The 22177-nt window shown below is 37.7% G+C and overlaps 1 protein-coding gene across 7 annotated transcripts in view; it reads left to right on the top strand.

The window, feature by feature from the left end:
• Positions 1-642: 642 nt before the first annotated feature.
• NUDT9 (nudix hydrolase 9) overlaps positions 643-22177 on the top strand; it is a 101472-nt gene continuing 79937 nt past the window's right edge. For 4 of the 7 annotated variants that reach the window (XM_019829262.3, XM_011281779.3, XR_006596962.1 and 1 more), the window contains exons 1-4: positions 643-1052; positions 13084-13323; positions 15825-15920; positions 18088-18174. In XM_019829262.3, the coding sequence (XP_019684821.1) occupies positions 946-1052; positions 13084-13323; positions 15825-15920; positions 18088-18174 (530 nt within the window). In that variant the 5' untranslated portion in view covers positions 643-945. Of the gene's footprint in view, positions 1053-7329; positions 7393-11427; positions 11464-13083; positions 13324-15824; positions 15921-18087; positions 18175-22177 lie in introns of those variants that run through there. The other 3 variants (XM_011281777.4, XM_023252949.2, XM_019829261.3) reach the window with 3 other exon arrangements.

The following is a 22177-nucleotide window of genomic DNA, read 5'->3' as shown; positions in this document are numbered from 1 at the left end:
ATTGAGATTGTATGTTATGTACTTAAAAGTTGACTATTTGCCACATTAATAAAATAATGAATATAAAAGATGAAAGCCAGATTACAAACTGTTTTAGACAATCTGAATCACCAATTTTCAGCCTGGCAGTTTAATTGTTGCCCCTTGTTTGTGCGGGGTGTTGCCTTGTATTCCTGCTCCAAGCTGCGTTCTTGGCTCACAGCTGGTTTACTCTTCCACAGGTTTGCTAAGGTCACATCCGGGCAAAGCCTTGTCAAACAGCATTTGCAGTCAACAACTTGGTGAAAAAGGAAGAGAAAGCCTTAGGTGGAGTGCGAATCTCTTAACTACCTCCTTTTCGGGCAACCACTTATTATTCAGATACTAGATCCCCGATGGTTCACTACAAGAGCTGCTTGTAACTCCTTCCAGCCGATTAAAAAAAAAAAAACAGGTAAACAACGTTCAATCCCTTTTTTTACTTTCTGCATTCCTCTCCCGCCCCCGTTCCAGCTCCCCATCTTCTTTTGTTTTCTCCTTTTTCTTGAGTTTTCCGGGTACATTTTCCCTCCGCCCAGCCCCAGGTACGCCTGCGCACACTGAGACGTCAAAGATCGCGAGCGCTGCGAGGTCGGCACTGTAGTTGCTTTACGGTGGGGTCGTAAAGTGCTGTTACGCACTTGGGATGCCACTGGGGTCCGCGTCGCTGCTACGCAGCGGCAGGCGCTGGGAGTGACGAAGCGCTCTGCTGGTTTGGTTGCCTGCGTCTCACTGTTGAAAGTGGGGGATTATTTGGGGAGGGATCCTGGTTTTGTGTATTTTTGAGAAGAACGTAAATAGTCCTTTCCTGGAACGGGAGAGCGGCCCGGTCCTAGTGCCCGCTAATACTAGGGGCTGTGGAGCGGACGGAGGTTGTGGCCCTACCTAAGCGTGACCTCGCTCCGCGAAGCCGCCCGCGGGGCGCTGATGGCCGAACGCATTCTGGGAAAGACTTTAGCCACGGTGTCTCTCTCTGTGGCCTTGGCCTCTGTGACTGTCAAGTCCTCGGGCTGTTGCAGCATTCCGGCGTGCAGGTATTCCCCCTCCTAGTGCTGCTGGCTTCTCCTGAGCCCTTGCGTATGGGTGGGAACCAGCGTCCAGTGCTGCGGATTCCATAGGCTTTACTTGCGTCCAGGGTTTTTATAGTTGTATTTACGTTTTCAAAAAGGCTCCAAAATGTTTTATCTGCCTTTTGAGGAAAACTAGTGGTAGTGATATTTCTTGGTGTCTGATATTGAAACTTGCCATCCTGCCTAAGCCACCAACGTTATTGTTCTCCGAGAGTTTGGATGTGGTGGTGTCCCGTGTCACTTTTTTTCGGATTAGTACTTAAAATATTACTAAAATTAATACATGCATAAAGCTTAAAGAAGTGAACAGTAGAAATGGTGTAAAATGAAAAGTATAAGTTGTCATTCCTCCCTTCCACCTTATTTCAAATGTAGATATCTTTACCTCTTTTTCTTGTTTTGCCAACTCGATAAATTTAGGGTTTTTTGTATCTCACTATGCCTCGTACGTTTTTTCTGTTTTTTTTTTTTCTTCTCTTAATTCATTCTTCAGTAAACACGGTGTCCTAGGTATTGTATTAGGCACATAGTAATGAACGAGTTTTATGAGGCTGTCCCTCATTAAAAAAAGGAGTGGTTTTAAAAAAAAATTCCTGTTTGGCATGTCATGTTTCCTTTTGGCACAAAGAAATTCTCTTATATTCTCTCCCCGCCCCATTTTTGTCTTGTCCCTTTTTCTCTGGAACTCCTGTGATAGTTGTTGGACCTTCTGGATTGAATCTCTTCTCTTTTTCTCTCATTTTACATTCATCTTTTTGTACGATGTTCTTAGCGATTTTACTCAAATTTATCTTCCAGATTACTAATTCAGATTTAAGTCCTGTGCATTGTTAGTCATTTCTTCTATTGAATTGTAAATTTTGACAACCTTTTTTTTCCTGTAATTGCTCTTTTTAATAGCAGCCTTTTCTTATTTTATGGATATAAAAGTTCTTGAATCTATAAAAACAGTCATCAAAATAAAAAAAAGTATCTTCTGTTTCTTGAATTATCTGTTATAGGTCATGGTTCTGTTAATTTTCAGTACTTTTCTGTTTTTTCTCAAATATCTGGTGGACACCGGTTTTTCACTTATATTTTGATTCATGTAGGTAATAGATATTATTTTCTCTAAACGGGATGATTGATAGAATATTGGTGTCATGTGCCAGGGCACGTAGACTGGAAGGTTTCAGTTGAAGGTGTGTGAGCAGGTAACAGGTGGACAGGCTGGGAATCCTCCTCTTTCCCGTTTCTTCCACACTACCAAATTCTCTGCTGAGCATAGCTGCCTTAACTTTATTTCCTAGTGTGAACTGTAGCCCTATTAAGCCTAAATTGGTGCTATATTCTCTAACACCAATATTCACAGTAGAGGTCCTAATCTTTCATTTTAACTTTTGGCTTTATCCCAGGGGCAAACGTGACTGTTGCTAACTTGTTATTTGGGGAAGGAGGACTGATTTCCATGTTACTGTCCCGCTGCCCATGACATTTGGGCCCACTTATTTCAAGTCTAAAACCTCTCAGCCCTCCTTTTGTAGGAATGGCATCTCTCATTCACCCTCTTGTTCATATTTTCAAATATAATTTGTTTTACTTTGGTTTTTGGTCAGTATGAGTCCATTTACTATCTATCTTCCTGAACAATTTCTTATTCACTGGTGGTATCCTATTCTCTGTCCTACTGTGGGTTTTGTTGCCTTTTATACATCTTTATCACTTTTCAGTAAGTTTTGGGGAGGGAAGGAATAAACATCTATGCTTTTTATAATGTAACATGGGTCAACCAAACTCCTATTAAAAAACATAAAATTTAAAAAAATGACAAAATATTCTACTTAAAGACAAAAAAATCAAACTGTAAATTTTTTATAAGACTATTATTTACTTTTGAGAGACAGAGAGAGGGGGGGAATCCCAGGCATGCTCCATTCTATCATCATCAAGCCCCATGTGGGGCTCAATCCCATGAACTGTGAGAGCATGACCTGAGCTGAAATCAAGAGTCAGACACTCCACTCACCAAGCCACCCAAGTGCCCCCAAACTATATTCTTTGGAAGTGATGAATACTGTTTTTGATAGATGCTGCTAGAACAATGTAAAATTGCTTGGCAATTATTTTGCATTTTTATAATGCTGGGAACCCTAGGTGAACTGGGCTATATCTAAAACTAGTGACTAATTACTGACTTTCAAGAAAAAGCCAAAAGTGAAGCCAACAAGTACGTGTTCAGTGTTGGTATCTTATATTGCAGGGCATTCTGGAAGAGATGTAAGACATTTATCATTGAGAATTTTACCACTCTTAATTTGGGCAAATCCAGAAAGTCAGAATTTTGCAGTTGATTTTTATGATTTTCCTCAACGGTTACAAATGTCTATTTTCTAGAAAAAAGTGATAGAACATAAAGATGTAGGGAGTGCTTTCAAATTTTCCAACAGCAGCTATCAGTGACATGTGGAGAACAGTGTGTATTTTATTCCTGTGAAGACTTCCAAATGTGTAAGCTAAAAATGAAGTCAGGATACTGTAGCCTAATCTTAGGAGCCTGGAATTCGAGACCAACTTGTTTGGGATTGGATCCTGATTCTGCTATCAGTTGTGTGAGCTTGGTAAATTTATGTAGTCTTTCTGGGCCTTAGGGGTCTTATTTCTAGAATAAGGTTAATAGTATCTAACCTTAGAGTTGTGAGGACAAATGAGTATATATTATAGCACAAGAACAGTAACTTGCACATAGCATGCACTATATACATTTAGTTACTATCATGGCTATTAGTATTATTGTAAATTTGCTTTATTTCAAAGCACCATATCGATGTTGTATTTCTTCAAGTTTGACCATTTTGGGAACTTTTTTTTGCTTTGTGAAATGAACTTTATAAGCTACTGAATTCTCACGTGCTTGGTCAGGTGTATTTCTTGCACCAATTCATTTGTATAATAAAAGAACCTAGGCTGTATATTTATATATTACATTTATTCTTGTTCTGTTTCCTTTTGTTGTATCATGTTTAAACTGTGGATATAGTAGCAGCTTAGCACTTCTCAATGTGGTAAGATAGAGTCTGAATTTTTACTGTTTTTTACAAGTTTTTAAAATTAAATTTGTTTTGGAAAAGTAAACAATTAGGCATGTAAGTTTCTCTTGTCAGAGTGGGTAGCAGATTTGTGCTTGCTGAACAGAGAGTCTCATACTTGGGAAAGAAATTTGGTACTTGGTTGGCATAGACTGGAACAAAATCAGTGTTTCCTGTTCAGCATCTCATCAGTACTCTTACTTTACCCCTGAACCATGAAAAGTAACTAATTTTATAACAATTCATTAGATACTAGGGATCCATATGTAAAATTTTGCCTTTTTTTTAAAAGTTTATTTATTTTGGGACTGAGAGAGAGAGAGAGAGCATGTGTGTGCACAGGGGAGGAGCAGAGAGAGAGGGAGAGAGAATCCTAAGCAGGCTACCCTCAGCATAGATCCCTGAGATCATGACCTGAGCCAAAGTCAAGAGTCTGAAGCTCAACTGACTGTGCCACCCAAGCACCCCATATAAAATTTTGCTTTTTAAAACACACATACCTGAAATCTGTTTGCCACTTTTGGTAAATACATGTGTTCCATATCTGTTCCCTTTTATTGAGTATGAGTTTAGGGTGGGTGAGGAAGATCTTATTTTGAGAGTTCATTGTTTGGATTTCCAACGCTGTGGCAACTTAGGCATGTACAGGTCATCATAATCTGAAAATAATGATTCTACCACTTTTGTTTTTTTAATTTTCTTTTTAAATGTTTTATTTATTTTTGAGACAGAAAGAGACAGAGCATGAGCAGGGGAGGGGCAGAGAGAGAGGGAGACACAGAATCCGAAGCAGGCTCCAGGCTCTGAGCTGTCAGCATGGAGCCCAACGTGGGGCTTGAACTCACGGACTGTGAGATCAGGACCTGAGCTGAAGTCGGATGCCTAACCAATTGAGCCACCCAGGGGCCCCATGATTCTACCACTTTTAATAAAATTAGTCACATGTCAAGTATTCTCCCACCTCACACTCATGAATAGACTTTTACTGTTTAAGTTTTCCCTGATTGTTGGCTGTTTGACAGTACTTCACAGATGCAAGGTGAGCGTAAGATGAAATAGCAATTGTTTCAAAGTTTTTAAGTGGGATAAACGGAACAGTTGAATTACATATAAAGCTGTAGACAAACAATATGAAAGAAACCGTTTAGGAAGAAGAAAAGCTTGATAGTTTCTTAAAAAAACTAAATATACTCTTAGCATATGATCCAGCAGTTGCCCTCTTTGGATTTATTCAAATGTGTTGAAAAATTTAGATCCACACAAAAACTTGCATACTTAGGTTTACAGCTGCTTCATAATTGCTGAAACTTGGAAACAACCAAGATGTTTTTCAGTAGGTGTGTGGATAAATAAACTGGTATACACAGACAATAGGATATTACTCAGCTCTGAAAAGAAATGAGCTCTTAAGCCATGAAAAGATGTGGAGAAACCTTAGATGTACATTGCTAAGTGGAAGAAACCAATGTGAAAGGGCTACATACTGTGTGATTACAACTACATAAGGTCTTGGAAAAGGCAAACCACTGGAGACAGTAAAAATATCCTTGGCTGCCAGGGGTTGGACAGGTAGGGGTGAACTGGCAGAGCTCAGGATTTTTAGCACAGTGAAACTATTACACTATAATGGTGGATTCATGTCATTATACATTGTTCAAACTAGTAAATGTACTGAGAGAATGAAACCTAGTGTAAACTGTGGACTTTGGGTGATAATGTGTCATTGTAGGTGAATTGATTGAAACAAATCTACTCTTCAGTGGGGCATGTTGGTAGTGGGGGAGGCTGTGTGTGGGTGGGGGGTACGTATAGGGGGTGGGGCTGAGGATATTTAGGTGTACTTTGGGCTCAATTTTGCTGTGAACCTAAAACTATTCTAAAAAAGTCTATTTAAAAAAGGGCAAGTAGGACCCCCTTGGCTACTTCTTCAGTTTACACAGACAGGTAAATGGAAAATAAAACACATACCGCTCTTGTTAAAAAAGGTTGACAGAGTCTGGGCGCCTGGGTGACTCAGTCCTTTAAACATCTGACTCTTGGTTTCGGCTTAGGTCATGATATCACGGTTTATGAATTTGAGCCCCACATTGGGCTCTGTGCTGCCTGTGCGGAGCCTGCTTGAGATTCTCTTTCTCTCTGTTCCGTCTTCTCTCTCTCTCTCTCTCTCTCTCAACAAATAAACTTAAAAAAAGTTGACAAAGTCAGTGAAAGGATAGTGTTTCAAACAAGAATGGTGTATCAAAAGATTGATTAAAGGAGGTCTTGGGGAAATTTTGATGAAGGCTTTTAATATTTTTGCCAAAATTATCCCTTATGATTTGACTGTGAAGGTAAAAGCAAAGGTTGCTATATTATGCAGTTACATAAGTTTCTTAAATTTTTTTTTGACTTTTTTGTTCTAAGGCTTAGTGTATAGATTTGGTTATAACTTATTGAACTATAATGTTGACATTTATTTTCATAATTTAAAATTTCATTTTAAAAGGTGAAGCTACATATTCAAACTCTTTTTCACTACAGTGAAAATTTGTTTGTTCTCTACTTAAGTGGCCTTCCTCTGTTACTTTCATGTGAGGAAGGACTTCTTGCATCTATGGTTGGCGGGGCATTATGCCAAACAAGGGATGTAATGTTTAGCTAAAACAGGTGTGCTTCTTGTTCTCCATTTGTTTACAGTCATGTGGCACCCTAACAAGTGTAAAATCACAATCGTAATTCAATGAAGAAAAAGAAAATAGAGCTCTGATAGCATGTAGCAGGGAGAACTTATTTCTCCTAGTAGTTAACGAGGAAGACTTGCTTGAGGAAGTGAACTTAGAAGTTCACTGAAGGAAGAATGTAGGTTAGTAAGGTAGAGGAGGAAGCTGTTGCTGGTCAGTGTTATGCCCAGAATTCGTGATCCCCAAAGACCACCAGGGAGCCGAGTCCGAAGCAAAAGCAAAGAGCCTTTATTCGAGCTAGGTCGAGCTCAATCCCCTACCTGCACCGACGCAGCGGTGAGATACCAGGGAGAGAGAGCGAGTTTCAAAAGGACAAAGGTTTTATTGGGGCCTGGGGGCAGTTGGTGAGGTAATGGCTATGGCCTCAGCTGATTGGCTGGGGAAGGGTCCTGGGGAAGGGTCCGAGTCCTGTTAGGCAGGTGAGGGGGGGTTACTCAAGGGGAGGAGGTGTGGTCAAGGTGAAGGACACAGAACAAGATGGAGTCCGCCGGTGGAGGCCCGCCCTTTCAGTCAGGCCATGTATGGAGAGGGAATGTGGGCATTTTTAGGCACTGACAGGTCATTTGGCAAAAGCACAAAGGAGCAAGGTGGAGGGTGATAGGCAGTCCTTGTAGGTCAAGTTAAGAATTTAATTTTTGGGGGGGCACCTGGGTGGCTCAGTCAGTTAAGTATTCGACTTCGGCTCAGGTCGTGATCTCACAGTTTGTGAGTTCAAGCCCTGCATCAGGCTCTGTGCTGTCAGTTTAGAGCCTGCAGCTTGCTTCGGATTCTGTGTCTCCCTCTGTCTCTTCCCCTCCCCCACTCTCTCTCTGTCAAAAAATGAATAAATGTTAAAAAATTTTAAAAAAAGAATTTAATTTTTTAAATAATTTTTTTCTATGCAAATATAAATACATAAATTGACCTAAATGCATAAATGTGATCACTCGTACTTCCTTTTACTGGTATGTTTGGGTAGTTTTCTTTTTCTTTCTTTCTTTTGCTCACTTCCTTTTCTCCTCTCTTTTTCCTGTTGTTAAAAAGCAGGTAAATTGAGTAAGTAAATTGAGAGATCTAATAGACTTAATGATTTGTGAATTGCGCAGCATGGGGTCTAGCAAGTAGAGGGGAGTGGGGAGGTGTTAAAATGGAAGGTTTTTATAGAAAGGAAGTGGAGGCAAGAAGGTTATTAGCACAAGAAAAGGATTGTTCCAGCCTAGGTTGCTTTTCCTTTGGGGGTAGAGGAGGGGGTGTTACTTTGAGGATTACCTCGTCTACCTTTGGGAGACAGGGCCCAGGTGTCAGATTACCTCATTAGCTGATTAGACTGGTAAAGACTACATTTTTGGTGGAGGTTGAAGCTTCGATTAGATTAGGTATTAAGACTCAGTTTGAGGACTTGGCCTAAGTGACACCATTTTGGGCCAGTAGTTTTCTTTTTAACACTTTCTTATCCCTTCTTCCAAACCTCTTCCCTTTCAGAAAAAGGGTGAAGGGGAGAGCCACCCCCCTGTTTTCTTCCCTCCACCTTTTCCCTCCTTCCCTTCTTCCTCCCTCCCCTTTACTTGTCTTTCCTTCTTCTACCCACATTCACACCACATTCTCTAACCCATATTAAGAACTTGATGATATGGATCCTTTTATATTATTCCCATGCTCGTGAAACAAATAGTATAGACATTTGCAGTAGGCAAAATAATGGCTCCTAAAGATGTCCACATTGTAATCCCTGAGACCTGTGAATACTTTGTCTTATATAGCAGAGAAGACTTGACACATATGATTAAAGTTAAGGACTTTGAGATGGAAAGGGTATCTTGGCTTTTCCATGTGGGCACAATCTGATCATGAGTTAAAAAAAAATGGAAAAATGTTTCCAGCTGTGGTCAGGAAGGACTATACTGAAAAAGGATCAAAGAAAGATTTGTTGTGTGTTTTGAAGGAGGAGGGAGGGAACTGTGAGCCACAGAATAGGGGTGGTTTCTGGAAGCTGGGAAGGGCAAGCAAACGGATTTTTCTCTAGAGCCTCCAGAAAGGAATCCAGCCTTGACAACTTGTTGATTTAACATTGGGTGCCAAAATGATGCCGTTTTAAGTGTTGGGGTTCCGAGCGTATGGCCAAGAAAGAATTCTTGAGACTTCTTCTGTACAAAAAGGTGATTTTATTAAAGCACAGGGACAGGATCTATGGGTGGGAAAAGCTGCCCCAACATTGTGAGGAGAGACTGATTATATACTTGGGAATTGGGGGAGGTAAAGTCAAGGGAAGTTCCCAAAGGGATTTTCAAATGCTCAAAAAGACTCAAAGGATACTGGAGGCCTAGATTGTCCTGCTGAGGTTATTTTTCCCTCTAGCAAAGCCTTAACATTAAGATGTAGGGAGTTCCTGGAGAAATGTTATACTCTGCCTGCCTGAAGTAGTTGTTGACAGCCTGCAGGTTATCAGGAAATTTAATTTTATCTGCCATTTCTTTCTGCCTTTGTTTCCCACATCATTGTGAGACCTGTGTCTGACTTATAACCTGTAGAACTGTAAGATAATAATTTTGCATTGTTTTCAGCTGCTGAGTTTGTGGGAGTCTGTTATGCAGCAATAGAAAACTAATAACATTATGTACATACTCTTAATTAAATATGTACTTATTTTTTGTTACTGCTTTTTAAAAATGGGATCATATTATACATACTATTCTCCGTCTTGCTTTTCCTTTTCAACAATACCTTGTGAAAATACTGACAAATTACTTTATGTCATTTTTAATAGCTACTTAATGTTTAATCCATGGTGTGGCTCTTCTAAACCATCCCCATATTATTACGCATTTCTTTTACTTCCCATTGAACACTGCTGAAATAAGCATCTTTTATATATATAACTGTTTCGTTGTTGTTGTTGTTTGTGGGATAGATTACCAGGAATGAAATTACTGGGTTGAAGGATATAAATATATTAATCATTGTTGCCAGATTGCTTCTGAGAAAGTCAGTAACAGTTCACATCTCTACCAGCAATATTTGGGAGGTGGTGTTAACCTTTTTGAAGGTTTGTCAGTCTAGTTGGTAAAAAGAATTTAATGTTACTTTAATTTTCATTTTTTCATTGCTAGTAATTATAAATCATCTTTTTAAAAAATAATCTTTTAATGTTTCTTGGCTCTTGGATCTGCTTTTCTGTAACTGTTTAGTCCCGTAATTTGCCCAGTTTTCTATTCCAGTTTAGCCTTTTCTTGCAATTTGTAACAATGCTGTATATTATAGATATTAATCCTTTGAATGTCATCTACATTACAGTCTATAGTTTGCCTTTCCCCTCTGTTGATTGAGTCATTAGTGCACAGCAGTTCTTAATTTTGATGTAGTCCAATTTATCTTTTTCTTTGTTGCCTGTGCTTTTGGTTATATCCAAGAAATTATTGCCAATTTTAATGTCATGAAAGTTTCCCTGTATGTTTGCTTCTAAGAGTTTTATAGTTTTATGTTTTATGTTTGGGTCTTTGAACATTTTGAATTAGTGTTTGCATGTGCTATAAAGTAAGGGACAATCTTCATTTGCAGGTGCGTGTCTCATTTTCCCAGCACCATTTGTTGAAAAGACTGTCCTTTCCCGTTGAATAGTCTTGGTGCCCTTGTTGGATATCATTTGACCATATGTGTGAGGTTTTATGTGTGAGTTCTCTGTTCTATCCCACTGGTCTCTATGTCTGTCTTTATGCCTGTATGATACTGTTATCATTACTGTAGCTTTGCAGTAAGTTTTGAAATTAGGAAGTATGGCACCTCCATCTTTTTCTTTTTCAGGATTGTTTTGGCTATTTGGGGTCCCTTGTTCCTGATCTTAGAGAAAACGCTTTCAGTCTTTCACCATCACTCCAAAAAGTTGTGGGCTTTTCATATATGGCCTTTATTATGTTGAAGTAGTTTTCTTCTAGTTTGTTAAATGTTTTTGTGAAAGGGTGTTGAATTAGGACAGACTTTCTGCATTACTTGGGATGATCATGTGTTTTTTTCCTTCATTCTGTTAATGTGTATTACATTGATTGGTTTTTGTATGTTTAAAGATGCTTGTATTCCAGGAATAAATCCCACTTAGTCATAGTGTATAATCCTTTGAATGTGCTATTGAATTCTGTTTGCTACTATTTTGTTGAAGATTTTTGCATTGATATGCATCAAGGATATTGGTCTGTAGTTTTCTGATAGTCTCTTTGTCTAGCTTTGGTGTCACAGTAATAATGCTGGCCTCATAGAAAAAACTTGGGAAGTATTCCTTCCTCTTCACTTTTTTGGAAGAGTTTGAGTTTTAATTCTTTGTTAAATTTTTTTTTTTCAACGTTTTTATTTTTGGGACAGAGAGAGACAGAGCATGAGTGGGGGAGGGGCAGAGAGAGAGGGAGACACAGAATCAGAAACAGGCTCCAGGCTCTGAGCCATCAGCCCAGAGCCCGATGCGGGGCTCGAACCCACAGACCGCGAGATCGTGACCTGGCTGAAGTCGGACGCTTAACCGACTGCGCCACCCAGACGCCCCGAGTTTTAATTCTTTAAATGGTTCATAGAATTCACCAATGAAGCCATTGTCTTTCAAGCTTTTCTTTGTTGGAAATAAATAAGGTTTGGTATCACCTTTTAAAATTATTCATATAACCCTTTCAAGTTTCACCACTTGCCTACACTTTTTTTTTTCTTTTTTGGTTCAAGAACCAATCCAAGATCACTGATTGCATTTAGTTTTTCTTTTTCATGTGTTTTTAGTCTGCATCTATTTGGAAGAGTTCCTCTGTCTTTCATGATGTTACCAGTTGAAAGAGTACAGACATTTACTCTGCAAGTTGTCCCTTGACCTGGATCTGTTCTATATTTCATGATTAGATTCTGGTCATATATTCTTGTGAGGAGTACCTCAAAAATGATCACTGTGTACTTCTCAGTGTATGGTGCCAGGAGGCACAGGATGTTGACTTATTTCACCATCCTGTCACATTTTGTTTGTCTTAACCATTTGTCTCAAAGTATAGTGAGAGCAGGGGAAGGGAGCTGTCATCAGTTCACCATGTTCTCAGAATCCTTTTTCCACTTTAGATGTCATCACTTAGGGTCATTAGGGAATTTAGCCTTTATTTTAAGAATAATGAGAAGCCATTTAAGTTTTTAGGCAGGAGAAGACATGAAACATTTTTGTGTATGCTGTGAGGTAGAGGTTCAGTTTGTTTTTGTATATATTTTCTACTTATTTCAGCTCTGTGCCTTTTTTTCTTTTAATGTTTATTTATTTTTGAGAAAGAGAGCAAGCACAAGGAGGGGAGGGGCAGAGAGAGAGGGAGACACAGAATCTGAAGCAGGCTTCAGGCTCTGCACTGTCAGCCCAGAGCTGGACCTGGGGCTTGAACCCGTGAACCATGAGATCACGACCTCAGCTGAAGTCAGAGGGTTAACCCACTGAGCCACTCAGGCGCCCCTCAATTCTGTGCCTCCTAATGTTACTTTAAATTTTATTCTGAAGTTTACAATTTGTATATTTATTATAGTCTGACTTCAAGTAATATTACATTACTTCATGTACAATGTAAGAACCTGGCAACCTATATTTTCATTATCTTGTCCTTTTTGCCATCTTTGCCATACATTTTACACGTGTGTTAGACTGTAGACCATTTAAAAAAAATGTATTCCCTCACATCGACTTACAGTTTTTTTACATTTGTTTTTATGTAATTTTCACAACATACTTCTCCAACTTTTGTGCTAACAAAAGTAAACCTGTTCCTTTTTCTCAGCTAAAAGAAATTCAGTGAGTAGATTCAACTAAGATCTAGCAATATTAAAAAAATTTTCATATTTGAAAATAATTTTCTCAGATGTTGCGCTTCTATACTTTGAAGTTCAAAAGTATGTTTTGGTCTTTGAATTAGGTTCTTTATTTTTTAATTTTAATTTTAAAAAATGTTTTAATGTTTATTTTTGAGAGAGACACAGCATGAGTGGGGGAGGGGCAGAGAGCAAGGGAGACACAGAATAAGAAGCAGGATCCAGGCTCTGAGCTGTAGGCACAAAATCCAACATGGGTGTGGACCCGTGAACCATGAGATTGTGACCTGAACCAAAGTTGGATGCTTAACTGACTGAGCCACCCAGGTGCCCCATAGGTTCTTTATTTTTTCTATTTTGGTATGTATGTAAAACATTTTTCTTTTCTTTTCTTTGTTTTTTGATTGTTTTTTTTTTTCTTTCCAGAAACTCATTTTTATCCTGTGGGTTTCATCTTAACTCCAACATCATGTCTAGTTCTAATGGTGCCAAAGAGAATTCGCACAACAAGGCTCGAACATCTCCGTATCCTGGTTCAAAAGTCCAACGCAGCCAGGTTCCAAATGAGAAAGTAGGATGGTTTGTTGAGTGGCAAGACTATAATCCTGTGGAATACACTGCTGTCTCTGTCTTGGCAGGACCCAGGTGGGCCGATCCTCAGATCAGGTGAGCAAACTAGTCAGTGTTAGCTGGTAGCTGGGTATAAGACGGAGAAGAGAATGATTGTATTTGTAAATTACCATTTTGATAGCTGAAAAATCATTTTCATCTAGCGCTTGACTTTGTTATAAAGCAGTTTCCAACATTTGGCTGGGATTCTTGCTAAAGCTAGACAGTCCATGTTTGCTTATTCTTTTGGGAGTTTTATGATCCTTCCAAAAAGGTAAATCTATTTTACTATGGAGATTTTTGTTTTATGAGGTGACAAGTAGTGGTATCTGTTTTCATTTGTTCTGTTTAGGTTATCAGTAGAACATCTCTTATTGTTATTTTCCACCATAGCTAGACTTGTATTTGAAGTAGTGAAAATATTTTTCAGAAATTTTTCAGATTACCAAGAACAGCATGATGATAAAATTGGAGTAATGTGATAAAATAGAAAAGGGATAAAGAAGAAAAAACTCAAGCAAAAATCCTTTGACTAAATTCATAGAAGTACATTGATTCACATTTTCTATTTATGTTCCTTTTAATGAATACGTAGAGTGTTTAAATGTACTGAGTATGAACTGGGTACTGTACTAAACGTTTTATAAACATTATTTTATTCTTACAACTATTCTGGAAGATAGGGTTGTTATTTGTGCTTTATAGAAAAACAAAACACACACAAAAAATGGAAGCACACTAAGTTTGTCCTTTACATATTGTCACAGAGCTGCTAGTAGATGGTATAGTGTGGACTTGAACTCAGTCTGACTCCAGAATTCATGCTCTTAATCACTCTGCTAAGCTGCTACCCTAATTTTAGAACAGCTTTACAAATTTGATTCCATGGGAAAATTTATTATAAATGCCTCGAGGCATAATTTAGTCAAGTAAGTAAAAACTGTTGCAAGTTGGATAGATCCAGTATTCTAGGTTAAACTTTACTATGGACTTATTGCTGTGACTAGATTTTGACATAGAGTTTCCCTATTTTGTTCAAAGATGTGTTTGTCATTTTGTGATACTACTTGGATTTTAATTAATCATGAAGCTAATCTGTAGAGAAATTTGTAGCTTTAATAAGTTGCATTTTCCCCATTTTGAGTATTTACATATTTGCACATACATTACACATATACATTATACACAAAATTGATGTTGGTAGGGGTGCTATATAGTGTAAATAGAGGAAGATTGCATACATTTTCTTATTTTTCATTCAGTTTAATTTTTAAGAGTTGAATTTATATCACCATCTAAAATCAAGCTTTACTACCAATATTAATATTTCAATTATGATTATGTTCATGTTTTTTTTTTTCCCCCCCCTCTGGTGAATTTCTAGAGTCCCAAGAGCATTGTAACCCTGGCTGTATAATTTCATGATTTTTACCATTTAATTATTTTTTATTTGTGTGTTAGATGGAAGATTGGTTAGAAGTTTTGAGAGAGTTTTTGGATCATTCAAATTGGAAATTATTTCCAAAATAGAGCAGAAATATTTCTTTGTTCTCTTAACTGATATTAAAGCAAGGAAAAAAGTGAAACTTCTGTCAGAACCACCTATGAATTATGTAGTGCTATACAACTCTTTATTCACTATCAACACAGTTATATCAGTGATTTTGTAATGGTGAGGAAAGTAGTATATTTATGTCTACTTTGAAAATAAATATTTTTTAAAGTTTATTTTGAGAGAGAGTATGAGCAAGGGAGGGGCAGAGAGAGAGAGGGAGAGAGAGAGGATACTAAGCAGGCTCTGCACTGTCAGCACAGAGTCCGACATGGGGCTTGAACTCAGGAACTGTGAGATCATGACTTGAGCTGAGATCAAGAGTTGGATGCTTAACCAACTGAGCCACTCAGGTGCCCCAAAAATATTTTTATTGAGGTATGACAAATGAAATAAAATGCACACTTAAGTGTGCAGCTATAGCTCAGAACAACTTTTTATTTCTATAGCTGTAACTACCATCCAGATTAAAATTCAGAACATTTCTAACATATAAAATTGATTTTAATCTAGATCATAGTTATTATGAAGTTTTGGGGTAAATTCACAGTTTTGTGGATTTATTTGTTGAAAATATTAACCAGTGTACATTTGAGGAAATTAAAATTACTTTGAGACCATAAAAACATCAAGATATCACAGAGAATATTATTTCTGGAACCACATAGGAACCATTAATTGCAATATTGTGCCCACAGACAATTCTTCCATGCTGATAAATGATGTAGACTTTTTTTGTATCATGTGGGAGGAACTGTGGTTTCTCTGCCTAGTCCTTCCCAGAGGGATTATAATACACATCCTTGTAAGGTGTTTTGGTTAACTTTTTTCTTTTTTTTTCCAGAAACTGTTTTGAAGGACTAAATGGATTTGTAAATGAAAACTAACACTTAAAAATTTTAGTTTCAGGGATACTTTATTGTAAATAACAGGCTGACTGGCGTTAGTAAGCTGTTGGTAGTATTGGGCCATTATTTCTTATTTTGCTTTGGTATTCTTATTACAGTGAAAGTAACTTCTTTCCCAAGTTTAATGAAAAGGATGGGCATGTTGAGAGAAAGAGCCAGAATGGTCTATATGAGATTGAAAATGGAAGACCCAGGTAGGTACTGGGGATGGATATCTTACAATAAATAGGTCTTCGAAAGGTAGAAAATGTAATTAACATTTATTGAGTGTTTGTGTGTGCCAGACAATGTACAAAAGAATTTATATATGTGATCTGATTAAATCATTACAATAACCCTGTGGGTGGATATTCTTAGTTCCATTTACAGATAAGGAGAGAGAATGTAAGCAATTTGCATATAGTAAGTGGCAGAGGCAGTATTTGAGTGCATTTTTTTGTAACTCCACTTTGAAGGTAGAAATAATTAGTTGAATAAATTAACAGAGGAAGGATTGAGAATTGTATGTTTATTAGCTCTTTATTAAATTTGTTAAATTAGTGCCTTAAACTAAGAATTTACCCAAACATGTAAGAGTAAAAATAAAAATAACCCAGTAATTTAACATCAAGATTCTTTCTGTACTTTTAAAAATGATTTTTATACACAACTCCAACAATTTCCATTTTCCTTAAGACATTATAAAAGTTAGGAAAAAATGTAAAAATTAGCATGCCCCAAATAAAACAAAGAAGGATCAGATTCTGTAATCATGGTTTTTATCTTGCAAAAATGTTGCAACTTGTATTCTTCCTTCCTCAAGGACAAGGCAATGATCTGTCTTCTCTCACCACAACCTGGTCCTTTAGTTTTGCTAACTCTTTCTTTGGTCATAATTTCACTTTTCTGTCTTTTTAAGTCAGACCTTCTTTGCATTTGACTTATTCCTTAGGTTCTTTTCTGGATAAAAAAATATGTTAAAAGATATTTATCCATGAAAAAGAATAGGCAGCAAAGGCAAGCTAGCATGTTGTTTTAGTCAAGAGTCTAATGGAAACAATTCTAGCTTACCTTAGTAAAAAGTGAACTTTAGGGTTATGGGGTCATCTCAAGCAGTCCGAAGTGTAAATGCAGCTAACTTTAGGTAGAATTGAAAATCTGTCTCTGCTTTTCTTTCTATGTTGCCTTTATTTCTCTTTCACTGCAAACAACTTTCTCTGCTTCTCAGACTATAGGGTAGTCTATGTGTCTTTTCCATAGTTTCTGATTTACCAGTTATAAGCTTGGTCATCTATAAAAATGAACATTCACTCTTTAAATATTGGCTTTGATCATTTGTGTTCAGGGATGTATACTTATTTGGAATAAAACATAGTTGCTGGCCACCCTGCCCCTCCTCCTGTGAATTTGAAAAGTAAAATTATTGTCACCTGGGCAGGTGCCTTGTCTTAACTGAAAGTCTTGCTGATACATTTTTGGGTCTAGTACAGTATAAAAATTCATTCAACTTGAATAACAGTCACAAGGAAGACCAGAATAAAAACAGATGGCTGACAGGGAAAATTTTGGCTGTTTGTGTATTTACTTTCATATATTGGGAGGACAAAAGATATAATCTTAAAAAGGTAAGATTGTAGATTAGGGCATTTTACTGGGACATAATGAAAGTTGAACATTTAAGGAATATTCATTGGAAGAAAATTACTCAGGCCTGAGTGTTGCTATGTTCACCTGACAGACTTTTTAACATTGGGTTGTGCTATTGGTTAAATAGTTGGCATTTTTATAAAATTGTTTTCTTTAAAACTTGAATTTTGGTATATTTGAAATCTTGAAATATTGAATAATACTACCTCATTATATGCTACAAAATATATTATTGGTAATAAACATCCAGAACCCACTGAGAAAACATTTTCTTTAAAAAGTAACAAAAATAATGGGAAGGGTTGTATGAGATGAGAGTAAGAAAAGGTGATGTTGAGAAAGTGAAGAGAAATGTGGGTATCTTGAATGATAAATCATCATTGTTGTAGACTAGAGGATCATTAGGTGCAGACCATTCATCTGCCCTGTTGTAAGAGTCCAGTAAGGTGTTAGTTTGTGTTCAGTGAAAACTGAAACAAATTCTCTTATAGGACAACTTCAGAAATGAGATCTTCCTCCTGGATCAAGCCCAAAGCTTAAGACGTGCACAAAAGAAAAGTTAAATAACAGCATAAGGAAATGTGTGATTTTAGTGGCAGATATGTGATAGCGTTGCTGGATTTGGGAGGAGATACTATTTCCCTCTTATTGCACTTACTGCCTTCTTTTGGGCCATGTCAAGTTGGGTTTAAAAAGATGAACATATTCAATTGATTTTCTATATTCTTTTCCCAGAAATCCTGCAGGACGGACAGGACTGATTGGCCGGGGGCTTTTGGGGCGATGGGGCCCAAATCATGCTGCAGATCCCATCATAACCAGGTAAGAATGAAAAAAAACATTTCAATAGCAAAGAGCCAGGTGATTGGAGAAATATGGACTGTAACTATGTGTTTATACACACACACATGCACACACAAACGTATGCATGTATATGTACACATGTATAAATATATGCGTTTGTATACATATATGTATATGTGTATGTATAATATGCTCATAAGCGCAAACACTGGAAATGTATATTAAAAATTTTTTTTTAATGTTTTTATTTATTTTTGAGACAGAGAGAGACAGAGCATGAGCAGGGGAGGGGCAGAGAGAGAGGGAGACACAGAATCTGAAGCAGGCTCCAGGCTCTGAGCTGTCAGCACAGAGCCCGATCTGGGGCCCGAACTCACAGACTGTGAGATCATGACCTGAGCTGAAGTCGGACGCTTAACTGACTGAGCCACCCAGGCGCCCCTTGAAATGTATATTTTAAAGGGTCTTGATGTGAAATCATACTGATGTGATACAAGTGTAAAGTTGTAGTTTTATATGAGTAGGCTAGGCATTATCTATCTGAACAAAGTTAATTCACATAGTGAATTTACTGAACATCTGTTTGTTCTCAAAATTGAGTAGGTGCTTTGGAGGATATAAAAAAAAATAAAAGAATTCTACGTTTCAGCTCCCTATCACAGAAGAGCTATGGCTTCATTTGTAAGATGAAAAATATGAAATAAGAAAACATGTCAAGGTACAATGGGTGAGACAGTCTGATTTAAAAATTAGATTAGATGTGGGCTGTGATGATGGTAAACTGGAACACCGAAGAAAGGCATTATGAAGTAGGCAGACTTGAGCTGAACTTGAAGCTTGGGTAGGGGGACAACAGGAGGCCTAAGAAAAAAACTTATAGTAATATCTATTTGAGTTTTTTTTTTTTTAATATGAAATTTATTGTCAAATTGGTTTCCATTCAACACCCAGTGCTCATCCCAAAAGGTGCCCTCCTCAATACCCATCCCCCACCCTCCCCTCCTTCCCATCCCCCATCAACTCTCAGTTTGTCTCAGTTTTTAAGAATCTCTTATGCTTTGGCTCTCTTCCTCTCTAAACTCTTTTTTTTTTTCCTTCCCCTCCCTCATGGACTTCTGTTAAGTTTCTTAGGATCCACATAAGAGTGAAACCATATGGTATCTTTCTCTGTATGACTTATTTCACTTGGCATAACACTCTCCAGTTCCATCTACGTTGCTACAAAAGGCCATATTTCATTCTTTCTCATTGCCACGTAGTACTCCATTGTGTATATAAACCACAATTTCTTTATCCATTCATCAGTTGGTGGACATTTAGGCTCTTTCCATAATTTGGCTATTGTTGAGAATGCTGCTATAAACATTGGGGTACAAGTGCCCCTATGCATCAGTACTCCTGTATCCCTTGGGTAAATTCCTAGCAGTGCTACTGCTGGGTCATAGGGTAGGTCTATTTTGAACTTTTTGAGGAACCTCCACACTGTTTTCCAGAGTGGCTGCACCAGTTTGCTTTCCCACCAACAGTGCAAGAGGGTTCCCATTACTCCACATCCTCACCGCATGTATAGTCTCCTGATTTGTTCATTTTTGCCACTCTGACTGACGTGAGGTGATATCTGAGTGTGGTTTTGATTTGTATTTCCCTGATGAGGAGCGACATTGAGCATCTTTTCATGTGCCTGTTGGCCATCTGGATGTCTTCTTTAGAGCAGTGTCTATTCATGTTTTCTGCCCATTTCTTCACTGGATTATTTTTCAGGTGTGGAGTTTGGTGAGCTCTTTATAGATTTTGGATACTAGCCCTTTGTCTGATATGTCATTTACAAATACCTTTTCCCATTCTATTGGTTGCCTTTTAGTTTTATTGATTGCTTCCTTTGCTGTGCAGAAGCTTTTTATCTTGATGAGGTCCCAATAGTTCATTTTTGCTTTTAATTCCCTTGCCTTTGAGGATGTATCAAGTAAGAAATTGCTGTGGCTGAGGTCAGAGAGGTTTTTTTCCTGCTTTCTCCTCTAGGATTTTGATGGTTTCCTGTCTCACATTCAGGTCGTTTATCCATTTTGAGTCTGTTTTTGTGAATGGTGTAAGAAAGTGTTCTAGTTTCATCCTTCTGCATGTTGCTGTCCAGTTCTCCCAGAACCATTTGTTAAAGAGACTTTTTTCCATTGGATATTCTTTCCTGCTTTGTCAAAGATTAGTTGGCCATACTTTTGTGGGTCTAGTTCTGGGGTTTCTATTGTATTCTGTTGGTCTATGTGTCTGTTTTTGTGCCGATACCATGCTATCTTGATGATTACAACTTTGTAGTAGAGACTAAGGTCTGGGATTGTGATGCCTCCTGCTTTGGTCTTGTTCTTCAAAATTACTTTGGCTATTCGGGGCCTTTTGTGGTTCCATACAAATTTTAGGGTTGCTTGTTCTAGCTTCGAGAAGAATGCTGGTACAGTTTTGATTGGGATTGCATCGAATGTGCAGATAGTTTTGAGTAGTATTGACATTTTAACAATATTTATTCTTCCAGTCCATGAGCACAGAATGTTTTTCCATCTCTTTATATCTTCTTCAATATCCTTCATGAGCTTTCTACAGTTTTCAGCATATGGATCTTTTACATCTTTGGTTAGGTTTATTCCTAGGTATTTTATGCTTCTTGGTGCAGTTGTGAATGGGATCAGTTTCTTTATTTGTCTTTCTGTTGCTTCATTATTAGTGTATAAGAATGCAACTGATTTCTGTACATTGATTTTGTATCCTGCGACGTTGCTGAATTCATGTATCAGTTCTAGCAGACTTTAGGTGGAGTCTATTGGATTTTCCATGTATAATGTCATGTCATCTGTAAAATTGAAAGCTTGACTTCATCTTTGCCAATTTGGATGCCTTTGATTTCCTTTTGTTGTCTGATTGCTGATGCTAGAACTTCCAGCACTATGTTAAACAACAGCAGTGAGAGTGGGCATCCCTGTCGTGTTCCTGATCTCAGGGGGGAAAGCTCTCAGTTTTTCCCCATGGAGGAGGATATTAGCTGTGGTCTTTTCATAAATGGCTTTTATGATGGTTAAGTATGTTCCTTCTATCACGACTTTCTCGAGGGTTTTTATTAAGAAAGGATGCTGAATTTTGTCAAATGCTTTTTCTGCATCGATTGACAGGATCATATGGTTCTTATGTTTTCTTTTATTAATGTGATGTATCACATTGATTTGTGAATGTTGAACCAGCCCTGCAGCCCAGGAATGAATCCCACTTGATCATGGTGAATAATTCTTTTTATGTGCTGTTGAATTCGATTTGCTAGTATCTTACTGAGAATTTTTGCATCCGTATTCTTCAGGGATATTGGCCTGTAGTTCTCTTTTTTTGCTGGGTCTCTGTCTGGTTTAGGAATCAAATGAATGCTGGCTTCGTAGGATGAGTCTGGGAGTTTTCCTTCCCTTTCTATTTTTTGGAATAGCTTGAGAAGGATAGGTATTAACTCTGCTTTAAATGTCTGGTAGAATTCCCCAGGGAAGCCATCTGGTCCAGGACTCTTACTTGTTGGGAGATTTTTGATAACTGATTAAATTTCTTCAGTGGTTATGGGTCTGTTCAAGCTTTCTATTTAATCCTGTTGGAATTTTGGAAGTGTGTGGGTGCTTAGGAATTTGTCCATTTCTTCCAGGTTGTCCAGTTTCTTGGCATATAATTTTTCATAATATGCCCTGATAATTGCTTGTATTTCTGAGGGATTGGTTGTCATAATTCCATTTTCATTCATGATTTTATCTATTTGGGTCATCTCCCTTTTTGAGAAGCCTGGCTAGAGGTTCATCAATTTTGTTTATTTTTTTCAAAAAAACAACTCTTGGTTTCATTGATCTGCTCTACAGATTTTTAGATTCTATATTATTTCTGCTCTGATCTTTATTATTTCTCTTCTTCTGCTGGGTTTGGGGTGTCTTTGCTATTCTGCTTCTATTTCCTTTAGGTGTGCTGTTAGATTTTGTATTTGGGTTTTTTCTTATTTCTTGAGATAGGA

The sequence above is a fragment of the Felis catus genome, chromosome B1, assembly GCF_018350175.1.
Source record: "Felis catus isolate Fca126 chromosome B1, F.catus_Fca126_mat1.0, whole genome shotgun sequence".
NCBI classification, from domain to species: Eukaryota; Metazoa; Chordata; class Mammalia; order Carnivora; family Felidae; genus Felis; species Felis catus.
Note: the sequence above shows the minus strand (reverse complement) of the source record. Positions and strands in the feature narration are given on the sequence as shown.